At 37.7% G+C, this 15,459-nt stretch overlaps 1 protein-coding gene across 1 annotated transcript in view; it reads right to left on the reverse strand.

Moving 5' to 3' along the window:
- Nucleotides 1-12,114, reverse strand: part of DZIP1L (DAZ interacting zinc finger protein 1 like) — a 48,554-nt gene extending 36,440 nt beyond the window's left edge. Inside the window, exons 1-2 of the mRNA XM_063440903.1 lie at nt 12,046-12,114; nt 2,721-3,251 (exon numbers count right to left, since the gene is read on the reverse strand). Of these exons, the coding sequence (XP_063296973.1) occupies nt 2,721-3,230 (510 nt within the window). The 5' untranslated portion in view covers nt 3,231-3,251; nt 12,046-12,114. The remainder of the gene's footprint in view (nt 1-2,720; nt 3,252-12,045) is intronic.
- Between the last annotated feature and the right edge of the window lie 3,345 nt (nt 12,115-15,459).

The raw sequence follows: 15,459 nt of genomic DNA on the forward strand, positions 1-15,459 counted from the left end.
TCAGAGGCTCTGAGCAATGAAACCAGGTTTACATCCTTGCCTTCCAGAATGTGCTTTTTGAGATGAGACGGGACCATGTGCGAAGGATTAATAGCTTCAATAATTGAAATGGATTCCAATGAATTACTAGGCATAATATCAGCAAGAGGTTGACTGGTGATAATTGGATTTGTAGTGGTCTGTTTAGCACCACTTGCTTCCAATTTATCCAGTCTATCACTAATTGTGCTGATGGATGACATAAGAGCGGTCATCATGGTGTGAAATGCTGGCAATTGTGTGCCACTAGGGCCTTCCCCTGCATCAAAGTTGTCAGTGGTAGTGTTTAAGAGTCTGAACAACTCTGCCTTCCTAGCAGTAGTAGGGAAAGGGATGCAGCGTCTTCTAAGTTCTGCAGTGAGACGTGGGATGGTCCATGATCTGAGTGAAGGACTATTAACTTCTGTTCCAGGAACAGGGGTATCAGGCCTAGCGGGTGTGCAGGGTAGCGAGAGTTCCTCAGGGATATCAGGAGTATTTGACATAACTGAAAAATATAAGGTAGCTTTAATCAATCACTCTGTAATGAATGGGTGGGTACTGGTAAGGCTAGCTAAATACCAAGCGGCAAAACAATTATACTTTGTGATAGTGACCGATGAGTCCCTACTAATTGCCAAGCGGCTTGAGAGGCACTACCTATGCGTGGGCCCGAGGGGAGAGTATGAGGCCACCGAACGTTGTGACGGGGTGTTAGCCTCTCGGTGATAGTTTAAAGCATAAGATAGAATGGGAGTGATAGGTGAGTCCCTCTCTATACAACTTTGCGAGACGGCTAGCTATGATTTGGCCCGAGGGACGTATTCCTCCGAGTATGAGGATGGGGGTGTTGGCCTCGCGGGACCACTAGCCTATGGATTAAGACCAGAAAATTCAATACCTAATTGGGTTACGTAACATAGGACAAGTACCCCTCAGAACATAGAAAGTAATGGGTTCTGGCGTAGTACCTGATATGTGAGTCAGGCCGAGTTGTCAAAGTAGAGGCAACCAGCGACTGAAAAAGTATTGGGATGTTTACCTGTGGACATGAGATTTTATATATAAAAGTCTGACTGTAATGTAGTAGTTTGGCCAGATCGTGGGCCCTAAAACAAGAACCTACCCGACACTCTGCAGAGGGTAGTTTTAAATGAAAAGAAGATGACGGCTTCCGCGCTTGTAAAAGCTGCCGTCCCGCGTAAAATAACCTAAAAGAGTAAATTTACACCTTTACCTATTTTCTATGTGTATTGTTGGCCTTCAAAATTGAAACAATAAATTCCAACCAACCTATAAGGTAAATACAATGAACACAGGTGTCAGAAATCACAATTCCTAGTAAGAACCCCTGGTATGAACCTGTGAAAAAATGTCAGGAAAATCAGGACACATCATCCATGTTTAACCATTTATATTAGTAGAATTTTATAAGTGACTGTAATAACGTTTGTAACCAGTAGGGGAAAAATCCCTTGGAGTACCGTTTAAAATTCGTGCTTATTTTGTGAGTTGTATGTAATCCCTGAAAGAACTAGATAGAGTATTGAAACATACGAATGGATACATCCTAAGTGTAGATCGTAAACCGAACGGCAATTCAATATTTATATAACGAATGATATTGTTCGTTCAATTTAAGAAATGTGAACCATGCGAGTAGATAAAGGATTTTTAGCCGAACTGTAAATTTGTGCGAAAACGAAAAAGAAACAAGCGTTGGTTCAAATGAACGGGGCTCCGCCACGTTTTGCGGCGGTTGCTTTACAGCGGGCCTGACTTACGTTTTTTTCCCGCGGTTGTGAGTAACGAAATGGGCTGTGCGGACGCCGGTGACGGGAAGGAGACCCAGGGAAGCGCCGGACCAGGAGACCTCGAGGAAACAGGTAAGAAAAATCCAAGATGGCGGTCTGAGCCGGAAGTAAAACGTTTCAGACTCGCCAGACCAGCAACGGAAAGGTGGGAGTGGATTGGCAGCCCTTTTAAAGGGGAACCAAGCCCCTCCCACAACTACACCAAATATATATACTTCAAATTGGTGCTTGAGGACTAAGAAAACATATTTTTGGTCCACTTATTTCAGAATTTCTATCTGTGCAACTAATGTTTTAGCTGGCACTGACCCTCTATATGTGTGTTTATAATGTAATCATTCATTATCCCATGGTATGACGAGAAGGACATTAGGACATATGCTGTGATTCAGATATCTAGTAGACCAACATGCAAATTAAACAGCTTTGGAAGACCTTCAGAGTTATTCATTAACCTTGGAAATCTGGATAATTTTCAAGGAATTTCAAATTTTAGCTCAAAAAGGCAAAACATTGTACATTTTGCAACTTCCCTAGTTTCTAGGCTTGATTTTCATTTTGCAATTCCCAATTATATTTCCCACAATTCAAAGTTTAGAACTAATGTAATTTGATTTTCACCACTTGGATAAACCTAGACCCATGGAAATCTGTTTTGCCCCACTGTCTGGACCTCTTACAAAGGCACAGAACTTTACAAGAAGCCATTAAATGAGAGGCTCTCTCTACCTCTTGTATTTGTCTGTGTATATTGTATGTTTCTCCACTAATTGTACAGCGCTGCGGAATCTGTTGACGTTTTATAAATAGCAGTAATAAATAAATAAATAAATGTTCATGGATATCAAAGGCAAATGCACACAATTAGCTATTCCCCTCTGGACTCACCTTATGATAGTTGTTTGCACTGGCTTGCAAAAGCAACTGCTGAGATGCAATCAGTTTCTTCCTCCTTTTGCTCTCCTCTTTAACTTTTTTTAATTCCTCACTCTGCTTATTAAGTTCATCTTTAGTCTTCTGATGTTCAGCTATTGCCTCCTCTACACGATCCTCAAGTTGTGACATATTAATGGTCAGAGCATCTTGGCAATGCAGAAGGTATTCAATAATAAACTGTGCCATCTTCAAAACTTTCAACAAAACAGGGTCCACAGGTTGCTGGCAATATGGACATCTCTCATTATCCAAGTTACAGAAAGTTATAGAATTCATACTCTCCTGGAGAGTAGATATGTCAAGTTCACGAGCAACTCTTTCAGTGTCAATGGCACTGAATCGCCTCCAGTCAATGCCATCCCTGCGAGGCTGGAACCTAAAACTCTGAATAAGGCTGCCTTTTTGCATAATTGGAATATGGGGAATGGGTTGATAGACAGGAGATGTGAGATGTCCTGGCATCTTCAGTGACCGTGGACTTGCCTGAAGGGATGACAAAGGATAGTAGATATTGTTGAAGAAAGGCTGAATAAAAAAAAAACAAAAAATGTTTAGTATTAATTGCAGATTTATATCTGCTCAAGCATACACACTATATCGGTGCTACCTTCCACAAGCTAATGAGAGAATCTAGAGACATGGTTTGAAATCTTAACAATAGGAGATCTGTGATGGAACATAAGAAGGGAGAGCTATGCTGGAAATGTCACAATTCATCCATTCCTTAAATAAAGTATAGAATATCCATATATAATATCTTTTCTTCAGCTGGGCCCCTTTTATACTGTACAAATGTACAAACTTTATGTGGAAAGTACACAGATGTACGATCTGTGTCACTATTTAAATAATTAAAAAATCATTGTCTACTTGTTTGTAACTAGGTTAAATCCGTTGATTATTTTAAATGGATTTTATCAGGAACACTTTTAAAATCATCTCAATATGGAATTATGGTGGATAAATTAAAGACTACAGACCTCTGACTACACTTTGCTATTCAGTCCTGAAGTATACATTTATTTATAAGCATTGCTGCTGGTAAATATTACAGATATGCAAAAGAAAGCCTCACAAAAGAACACATAACCAGCCAAAGTTTGTATCAGTTTAATTTCACATCATATGTAATAGAATTCTGCCATTAAAGAATAATATAAAATGTCTATTCTATTTAAATTTGCAGTATACTAAACAGCCACTGGGTGTCAGTATAGCACTATATTTGACAGACTAGCCTTAGGATGTTGAATTGCATTTTACATGCCAAACTCTCAAGGATTTATTAATTCTACCTATTCAAACAATGTAAGTCAACACAGCAGCATGATTTAGTGTATGCCACTAAAACTGTAGGATGTAGATCTAACTGGAAAAAAAAATCTTATTTTTTGTAAATTTCAATTTGACTTGCATTAGCAAGAGTTAATACATACAAAATATAGCAAGCGCTCAACAAATATGGACCAATATGTATACCATGCAGCCATTAAAGTGCAGAGTGCTTAATGAGAAAGAAAAAAACTGTGCCCCTCCAAGTCCACAAATGAAATAAAATAAACTCAAAGCACACCAGGAAAATTGCACAGAAAAAAATCTTTTTTAAAAGAACAAGATATAAAAACACACAGAATGCATAGTGCAAGCATGCAGAGAATGTAAATAGTAAATGTAAATAGCCACATAAACCCAGGCACTAAAGTGCTTAATACATTAGACCAAAAAGCATTATACCATAAGGTATACTAACCCAGAGCTGGAGACTCACATAGCTCCGACGTTTCGGCACTTGAGTGCCGAAACGTCTGGGCTATGTGAACGAGTGCTGAAACTTTGGGCTTTGTGAATGAGTGCCAAAGCGTTTATGCTGTGTGAACGAATGCCGAAACACCTGGGCTTGTGAACGAGTGCCGAAACGTCTGGGCTGTGTGAATGAGTGCTGAAACGTCTGGGCTGTGTGAACAAGTGCAGAAACGTCTGGGCTTTGTGAACGAGTGTCAAAACGTCTGGGCTGTGTGAACGAGTGTCAAAATGTCTGGGCTGTGTGAACGAGTGCCAAAACGTCTGGGCTGTGTGAACGAGTTGGGAACGTCTGGGCTTTGTGAACGAGTGCTGAAACATCTGGGATTTGTGAACGAGTGCCAAAACGTCTGGGCTTTGTGAGTCTCCAGCTCTGGGTTGGTATACCCTATGTTATATTACTTATTCTCTGCATGCTTGCATTTTGTATTGTATGTATTGTAGATCTTTTCTGTGCAATATTTCATGGTGTGCTTTGAGTTTATTTATTTTTTTTAGAAAAAGTTAATTTACACATGCATGACTGCAGTTGGTCTACCCTATCAATTATTTCCCTGGAAAGCTTTGAAAATGGGCACTATGTATGTCATATAAAATCAAAGGAATTAACTTCCACTGAAAGCCTGAGCTGACATATTTCTGAACCTTACTGCTTCTATTTTATTATTATTATTATTAGAATTATTTATAAAGTGGCAACAGATTTCACAGCACTCTACAATAGTGGACTAACAGACAAGTATTTTGCAAAAGGGTGAGTTTGATCTACAGGAACAGAGGATGTTGAGGTGTTGAATAAGCATATATTCTATCCATCAATTTCTTATCTGCATTTATATAGCGCCAACTTATTCCGCAGAGCTTTTTAATAATGCTTTGATGACTGGGAACTATTAGCATAGGTAGTGTATCACTAAAAAGATCAGAGATTGGTTCATCTTTGTAGCTGTTCAAGGCACTTATCTGACCTATACCTTCAAGTGTGCAAGTGTAGTATGTAATATTTTTATAGGAAGTCCTGTAACCCCTTACTTACAGGAATGTCCAGTCTGAGTGTCCCATTTCCCCTAAGTGTTCCATTCCTCACTCTCTAAATCACACCAGGGCCAATTTATTTGTTAATTTTAATCTAATAATAAAGACAGTGATCATTTTATGACAGTAATCACAAATGTCTGTTTCAAAGTCTGAGTTATGTTTTGTAGAAGTGTGCTTTATGTATACCGTTTATAGTAAACAAAATGTACAATATAAAGTCATCTGGATATAATATGGTATTTGGGATATTGCTGAATGCACTTCAAGTGAAGAAGCAATGCATTACACACTGACTTATTCTAGGGTGCTGTGATTACAGAAACCATAGGCCTTGATTGACAGTTAAAGGGATAACAAAGTTGTTTACCTGGCCCTCTATTAGGCCCCCCTTCCTTGTGCTTCTCTTCCTCCCCCATGGTGCATTAAAAAAACCCTTCTGTCACTTACCTGAGTTCGGGCGCTGGCCTAATATGCAGATCTAATGCGCATGTGCAGAAATGGCTGCACTGGCATTTATATTTTCCCCATAGGAAAGCATGTATAATAGGGTTTTGGGTGATGCTGGACGTCCCCATGCATAGCGTGAGGTCAACCAGCATCGGTTAGGCAACCAAAAGTCAACTAATGACCTGGAGGTTCCTCTAGTGGCTGTCTGATAGACAGCCACTAGAGGTGGAGTTAACCCTCAAAGGTAATTATTGCAGTTTATTAAAAACTGCAATAATTACCTTTGCAGGTTTAAGGGACAGGAGCTATGCACCCAGACGACTTTAATGAGCTAAAGTGGTCTGGATGTATATATGGTCCTTTTAAAGCAAGTGGCAATTGTCATGAATTGTCATGTCTAAAGTGAATTTCCGATCTAAGGTCAAAGTAGATGAATTGTAAGCATCGCCGGCTCATTTCTCCAATTCAGCTATTTTGGCATTACATTTGAAATGTACTTTAAATTCTTCAGTAAATAACCCTGAGAGTAAATTCAAAAAGACTTTAAAATTGAAAGCAAAAGTAGCTGACATGAAAGCATGGCTGACTTAGATAATTTTTCTAGTTTGGCTATATTGGCTTACATTTGAAATTCATTTTGAATTCTCACTTTAGCGAATGAATAACCTGTTAGTGTTTAAATTAATTGTATTTGCTATTTTGGAGGTTATTTATGGACACATATCAGCTAGCTTACGTTTTAAGAGTGGTACAAATAATAAAAAAAAATGCATGTTACATCAGTAGTACATTTTGTAAGCTAGATTTCTGTATTTTAATATACATAACTGCTTTTTTTTCAGCTGAAACGTGTTATAATTTCACTGAAACAGTCAAGGCATTGATGCTAGCCAGTATGGAGTCACTGGGTCTGATTAATGCTAATTACCATTCTGCAGCCAGTTAGCTTTGTGTATTGTCAATCATCTAACTAAATTCCATGCTAATCTCCCTGCATATCACAATTCTGCTACCATTCACTACTGAGAAACACAGCATCAGCAATGTGTCATAGAGACTATGACTGCCAGCAAATAAATTATAAAGATGAGAGACATGGGGTTTCAACTTTAGTGGTTAAGCACGTAGGCTAAAAATTTAAATAATCCATAAACAAATAAAAATGTTGACAAGTATTCCATAAGGCAAGTATGGGTGTATGGGGGGGGGGGGGGGGGGGGAGGGTGAAATATCTAATTTTCTCATATTATTGAGTATATTTCTAAAATAACACTGAACAAATGTGAGAATGTTCCTCACATACCACTGTTGAAGCCTCAAACTGCGTTCGGGCAATATTTCAAAGCCGAGCAAACTAACATTTTTAATATTCCCCATTAAAAATGATGATATTTTAGAGGATTTGTGAAGATCAAATAAACAAGAAAAAGAGACATAATTCCTTGGACAGTTTTACTTTCTTAGTATCTTGTCTTAGAAAAACAATATAGGACATTGTGAGCATTCCTGGACTCGTTACCTGCTGTGTCCAGGAATACACTAGTCATTTTGGCTACTGGAGATTACAATTATCAAGCTAATATGGCCAAACGTGTTTTCATACTTACACAAATGTAATAATTTTAACACAATCAATGCTGGAAGCTACAACTCTAAATCTACAAACACATGACTACATCAAAATACCCACATGTTGTCTTTTGGATCTTATTGAATGTACGGCCACCTGGAACATAATTAATATGCATTACATTATTATGGTAGGATTAATAGTGACTGAATGTTCACCAAGAAAATACTGCAAAATATGAATGAACTCTTTACAGAGCTTCAGGACCATGTGCCTTCGGCAAGTATTTCCCATAAAGAATCCTGTATATTAAACTTTACATTGTAGGTAAAATAATACCATATAGTGAACACAACAACAATACAAAGTAAAGAAAGTACGTCACAACAACTGTAGCTAGTCCCTAAGTTTCATCTTATTACATCTTATTATTATTACAGCTTAATAACTCATTTGTTTTACTCTTTTACTGTCAGAAATTAATGCAGTAACATTTATTTTCCATATAAATAAAAGCAATATAACTGTGTACACACTACATACCATCCTTCCTCCACAGAGTGCCTTCACTTATGTTTATTATGGTAACTAGGTGTGTACATTAGTAAACCGATTCCCTAGATTGTCTTTCTCTAGCTGTAACGGACTGCAGATTATTCTACCTAGACCTTCCTTATTGTGTGTTACTTGCCACTTGTTGAAGACAATGCATCTACCTGCTTCATATAATTAGTTAACTATGTCTATTTTCTGCTCTATTTTATAATAAATCACAAAATGTTGTATCTTATGTTGTACCATATGCATCAAATCAACTTTAGCTTAATGAAGCAGTTTTGGTGTACAGATCATGCCCCTGCAGTCTCACTGCTCAATTCTCTGACATTTAGGAGTTAACCCTTTAAGGACACAACTTCAGAAATAAAAGGGAATCATGACGGAATATTTTCGTCATGTGTCCTTAAGGAGTTAAATTACTTTTTTTTCTGTTTATGCAACCCTAGCCACACCTATCCTGGCTGTGACACTGACACAGTCTGCATGAAAAATGGTTTCATTCTGAATCATATGTTAACTTTCTTTATTTCTTACTCTGTAACTTGAACTTTAAGCACACACAGAGGGCTCCTGTGGGGTCTAGAGGCTATAAATAGAACAGATAATGATAAATTCTAAATTTAAAAGAATGCACAATGCAGGGCGTTTAAACATTAGATGTCTATTTACAGGAAGTATTTAAAAAGGATGTTTAAGTTAGATGAAGGGAGGTGTGATTAGGACTGTATAAACAAAGTGATTTAACTCCTTAATATCAGACTGCAGGGGCATGATGTATAGACTAACACTGCTTCATTAAGTTAAAGTTGTTTTGGTGAACTAACATAGGTCTCAGTTTATTATTGTTGGATAAGCTTTTCAAGTGATTTAATATTATTATGTTTTGTTTTAATTTTGTCCTACGAGTGACAATCTTAAAGTAATTGGAGGAAACTGTCCTGATGCTGGATTATAGACCATTTAAAGGACCACTATAGTCACCCAGATCACTTCAGCTCAATGAAGTGGTCTGGGTGCCAGGTCCCCCAGGTTTTAACCCTGCAGCTGTAAACATGGCAGTTGCAGAGAAACTGCTATGTTTACATTGCAGGGTTAATCCAGCCTCTAGTGGCTGTCTTCTTGACAGCCGTTAGAAGTGCTTCCGCGACGCTCAATGCAAAAATCGCATTGAGCACGCAGAATGTCTATAGGAAAGCATTGAGTAATGCTTTCCTATGGGTGGTTTAAATGCCTGCGCGGCTCTGGCATTCGAAGAGGAGCTGACGTCGGAGGGGGAGGAGAAGTCACCAAAGCCGAGGGAGCCCGGCGCTGGGTTAAGATAAGTGGCTGAAAGGGTTTTAACCCCTTCAACCCAGTGGGAGGGGGGCCCTGAGGGTGGGGGGACATAAGGACCACTATAGTGCCAGGAAAACTAGTTTGTTTTCCTGGCACTATAGTGGTCCTTTAAATTGTGTTTCTAAACTATTCTAACAGAGTCAGTGATGTGCGTTAAAAAAAGCCAACCACTACTGTTAAAAACATTTTTAGTTTGATTTATAGAGTATCCCTTTAACATCATACTGCATTTATAACTATAACACCAAACAATTCTATGTCCACTAAAATTTTTGCAGTGGAAATATCTAAAGTCTATGTAATGTTTGGGAATTCATACAATTGCAGGCAAAGAACTGACCCTGAATTGCATCAATTTTTTTTTGCAAATAGAACACTTTTGGAAGCCTGAAAATGATAAATAGATAATATATAAAACAAATAAATAATTCAATTGATGTCATTTCTAAATAAAAGAAGTGGAGCACAGCAATATGAACCTGCTTTGAGCATCACTGTAAATGAGCTGGTGGACTTAAAGATGTCAACACACATGATCTTGGTATAAGAGAAAATAAAATGAATGCAGGCCTTTAACTTACCCACCGTATATCCACAGAGATCTGCTATATAATACCTGGTAAAACCCAAGTAATGTATGGCAAATAAGGAACTAAAACAAGATGCCCTGGTCCAGAAGCTCCCCTAATTACTACATACTTGTCGAGGACTATGCACCAACCCCTCTATTATTTTACTGTGTAAGTGTTTGAGGGGTTAAACATAATGGGTGGTGTCTCATTGTACCTGAGAGAAGTGTTTCCATGTTTCCCCCACTACCTCCCACTACTAATCTTACCTTTTTGTGTCATTTTACCCCACTCCCTCTAGCATGTAAGCTCATTGAGCAGGGCCCTCAACCCCTCTGTTCCTGTGTGTCCAACTTGTCTGGTTACAACTACATGTCTGTTCGTCCACCCATTGTAAAGCGCTGCGGAATTTGATGGTGCTATATAAATAACATAATAATAATAAATCTGGTGAATGAATATAGATTGTTTCTAACTGGGATTTTTTTCACTAATATTGAATATAATGAATTCAATGGAAGCTTAAAGGGTCACTAAGGATCACAAAGATTTAGCTAAATTAAATGGTTTTGGTGTATAGATCAGCAACTTACTGTGTGTGATTAAAGTTCAATTGGTAGAGCAGGACATAAGAACTTCTAAATGAAATGGATTGTGCTGTTAAAATGTGTGAGTCACTGCCAGGGGAGGTGTGGCTAGTGGTCCATAAGCAAAATAATTTAACTTCCAAATGGCAAAACATTAAGCAGTGAGACTGCAGGGGAATCATCTGTACACCAAAACTGTTTCATAAAGCAGTACAATTGTTTTGAGTCTTAGAATATCCTTTTAATGAGTAACTCAACATTTTTAATTAACTACAAAAGTGGTTTTCAACCAGTGTGCCATGTTACACCGATGTACATTAAGCTAAAAGTGTGTAGTGTAACTGTTGATGTCAAGGCTGCAATAAGTTAAATAGAATATTTACAATATATATTTTTAAACATGTATGGTACTGAAACAGGAATTCTCATCTGGCAATAAATGAAAGAAACACTCCAAGTAAGCTGTAGTCGCTATGTTCTCAAGAATGACCTGGTGACTCCACACCCTCTGCCCCCTCTCCATTTTTAGAATGATTTGATTTCTTCCCTGGGGTCTCCTGTTGCCCTTCATGCCTCTGAAGCCAGGAGAGCTGGATGTTCCTGCTTACATTGGGAGGGGGTGCCAAGGCACTGCAGTGGATATTGTACTTGGAGTATTCCTTTAAAACGGGTAAGTCAGTTTGCCTAAAAATATGCTTATCTCTCTAGTGAGGCACAAGTAATTGGGTAATTTATAGGCTCTGATGAAGGTAAAATATGAATACAAATAAAAAGTTTGCCATGCTAATGTTGTAACTGTACACCTTGGTTAAAAAAAAAAAAAAAAAAAGTATTGCAAACCAGTGATATATAGAATCCTGGGGGGAAAAAACTACCTGACCACTTTTTACCAAAATGTGTTTGTGATGAGCTGATTTTGTATAATTTGGAACAAACATACTCAGAAGAATATTTTTTTTTTCTTTCTCTGCACTGCTATTCCGGTTTATAGACAATGCTTCCATTCTGCTAGTCCCTACTTTTACTATGCTACGCTCTATCCAGACATGGGGTAAGACATTCAAAATACAATCCCACTCTTCAAAAGGGTAACAGATGTTCACATAAAGAGAATATTAAAATTAAAAAACTCTGTAACATCTTTGAGCAGTTAGATCTTGAAACATGTTTTTTTGTTCAGCAGCCCAGGGGACAAAATACAAGTGCAACATATTAACACTGCTGTGCTAACATGTTCACATTCAGCTATTGATACATTGTACATGGCAAATCCTTGCAGAATCAGTAGCTGAGAGATTCAATAAAACTAACATGCATCTCCTATCAGACATGTTTACACCAGTATAAACACACACATTGTAAGGCATACATACAGGTGAGGTGACCGGCTTGCGCTTGAATGACAGTGAGATCCTAGGTTTCTCAAACGTTCCTTTCGCTGAACAGAGAGGAGGGGACCAGCCTGACACCTGTGTAACAGATATCTCTGCAGAGTCAGCACAGCAGGAAGTGGAATCCACGGTAACCAATGAAACCAAACAACTGGGAGATGAAGCCCAGCTGAAAGAGTGCCTTAGTTACAAACTCCTCCCATCTCTTATCCCAATATCTCCTATTGTATTTGATTACTTAATGCTAGAAAAAAAGAGTCACAGAGCCTCTAGTCTAGCAGTTTAAAAAGAACTTGCTAATTATACCACAGGGAACTAACACATAAAAATCCTGTCAGGAGAACACAGGCAGATAGTGCTCTGCCCACCCTTTTGTTTTTAATATATGATATACACATAGTAATAAGAAATACTGTGGGATTTATATATTACATGAAAATATATCAAATATATGTTTAACATTAGGGTGCGCCTTTAAAATGTATTTATATATAATTACACATACTTAATTATCAATTACATTTTGTTGGATAAGCTTTTCAAGTGATTAAATATTTTGCATATTAAACATAATAATAATAATAATAATAATAATAATAATGTATATATATATATATATATATATATATATATTTATTATACTCACACACACACACACATACATAAATATATATACACATATACACATATACACTAAAAAAAATCAAAATGTTTAAATAAAATCTCAAACTATTTCTAACTCAAATTTAAACTATTAAACTATTAACTATTAATTAATTTTAAATATCTTTCCAAACATATAAAATCAATTGGAATGTTTATCCAACAACATTACATCAAGCCCTTTAAAGGGCAATATAGGGCATTACAAGGTGGGATCCCCTCAGAGGCACCCCATTGCAAGAATCTGTTTTCTTTTTTGTATGTATTTAACCCCTTAAGGACCAAACTTCTGGAATAAAAGGGAATCATGACGTGTCACACATGTCATGTGTCCTTAAGGGGTTAAACACTGTTTGCGTTATATCCTATTAAAATTAATCCTATTGAGTTCTGTACATTTTGAGTCCTACTTACAATATTTCATCAAACATAACTAACACGTTATGAGACCAGTTCATAAAGGAAACCCAGAACAGAAGAAATCAAGCAGTAGTGCTTCAATAATCACATGGGTAATTATACTAAAGTGCTGATAGGAAAAGAGAATTTCAAATGGTAGGCCAACAGAGCCAAAGTGAAAACTGTAAATATAGATGATTTGGATGTGTTCTACTTTATCTACTTTGGCTTAAAATGTTAAATTCACTTTAAATTCACAATAATTCACACTTTGTACACAATACATAATTCATACATCTTACATCATAAATGTGTTTGAGAGGTTCAGAAAAATTGGTGGTTTCTCATTCTACCTAAGAGGAGTGTTTCAATGTATCCCCATCGCCTCACATGATGATTATAAAAATAATTAGCAGAGTTTAAGTTTACCAGTTGAACCTCTTTAATAATCTTATAACCTCTAACATGCATACCTGCAAAAGAAAAAAACAGTTTGGAACTTTATCAAGAATTAAAGAAATAAGACCATGAACAGAACATATGTGAAGTTCATATTGACAATTCTAAACAATGGAAACTATCACCTACGGAAATTTAAGGCCGACATGTCGTACATGTCCTTATTAAAAGATTTGTAGGATGTACTAGATCAGAGGTGCCCAATAAGTAGATCCCAATATGTTTTAAAACTACAGCTTCCATCCATTCCATTTTCATTCTAAAGGCATTCTAAAGGCACGCAAAGCATCATGGGAGTTGTAGTTCTACAACATCTCTGGATCTACATTTTGGGTACCATTGTGCTAGACAAAACAGGGCTTATGAAAACCTGGAAGAAATGGACAGAAAGAATAGTAAACAAAAACAAAATTTTCCTGTAAGTGGAAAATTATAGAGTTTATATTTTCTTCTCTGATCATGTTATTCCAGAGGGCATTACTAACAACTTTGTAAATTCAAATGATTCCAATTTTTAGTCTGGTAATGATATGGTAATATTTATATACCTATATATACAGATATTCCCTAGTGTGTTTCTCTTAAATGGGAGAATTACAACTCATAAAGATAAATAAGTAAGATGTTAGAAAAATATCTTTATATTTATAAGCAACAAAAAAAAGCAATAAGCTTTTTTGATTGAAATCATTTTAATGTATTCACACATCGGTTTTCCTGTTTAAGATATTGTGACATTGCTTTTTTGAAATCTGATCCTCCACCTTTGCTGTGTGCAGCAGCCTATGTAATTAATGCACGGTTTGAGTTTTTCAGTTAATCTATTAATGTTGCTCAGTAACCACACTTGGCCTTTTACCATGCTTACCTAGACTATTCACTTGTCTCAAACACCCCCTACTACATCATCGGTGAGCTAGAAACGCGAACAGGTAGTTGGTGTTGTAAAAAAATCACATACACAGATTCACAACCTTAGAGATATTAAAGGAACACTGCAAGCACCATAACCACCACACATTGCTGTTGTGGTCATGATACTAGTAGTGCCCTGGTGCCCCCTATTGTAAGGAGACGAAAGGTTTGGAATGCTTCTTAACTGGGTTCCACTGGGAACTGTTCCCCAGCAGAGCCGTATTGACCATTAGGCAACCAAGTTGGCCACCAATAGCCCAAGGCAGACAGGTCCCTCCTCAAGCCAGCAGGGAGATCAAAAGATCTCCATGTATGGCCCCGTGCTTCCTCACGTCTCACAGTGTTGTGGTCTATACCAAATACAAGGTACAGATCACTGTAAGAGTGCCCTCACAATCCCCTTCCACTTCGTGATTACTCAGCGCACCACAGCTAGCGTTCTTAATCATTCACTGAGTGCCAGAACCATTAGGGTACTCAAATTGGTGCGTACCTTATATTGATGCAGTAGATGAAACTCCCTCACCGGACCACCAGAGGGATCCAGCTTACCCAGCACTGCACCTCTAGGGATCCTGCTCACACTCCACAGGATTACCAGGATAAGTAAACAGGAAGGGGCAGAGGGGGTAAGCAGGAAGTGGAAACATACATAAGCACAATACTCAGTCACACTTAGACTCCCCTTAACACAGACATACATAAAATTCAACCACACAATATTCAAACAGTGCATAAAGCAGACAACCTCAGCCTTCCCCAATCGGGCACCCTGCCATGCGCTCTGGGCAACCTTCATCTGGCCTTATTCTCTACCTTCACTACTAACGCCAAGGCTTAGTTAATTGACTCAGAGTAATCAGCTGAATGCGTGACTACTTACAATGGGAAGGTCACCAAAACACTACAGCATGCTTAAAATGGTGCACTAATGCATCATGCAGTGATGATGGTCTGCTC

This window comes from Pelobates fuscus, chromosome 2 (assembly GCF_036172605.1).
Source record: "Pelobates fuscus isolate aPelFus1 chromosome 2, aPelFus1.pri, whole genome shotgun sequence".
Taxonomy (NCBI): domain Eukaryota; kingdom Metazoa; phylum Chordata; class Amphibia; order Anura; family Pelobatidae; genus Pelobates; species Pelobates fuscus.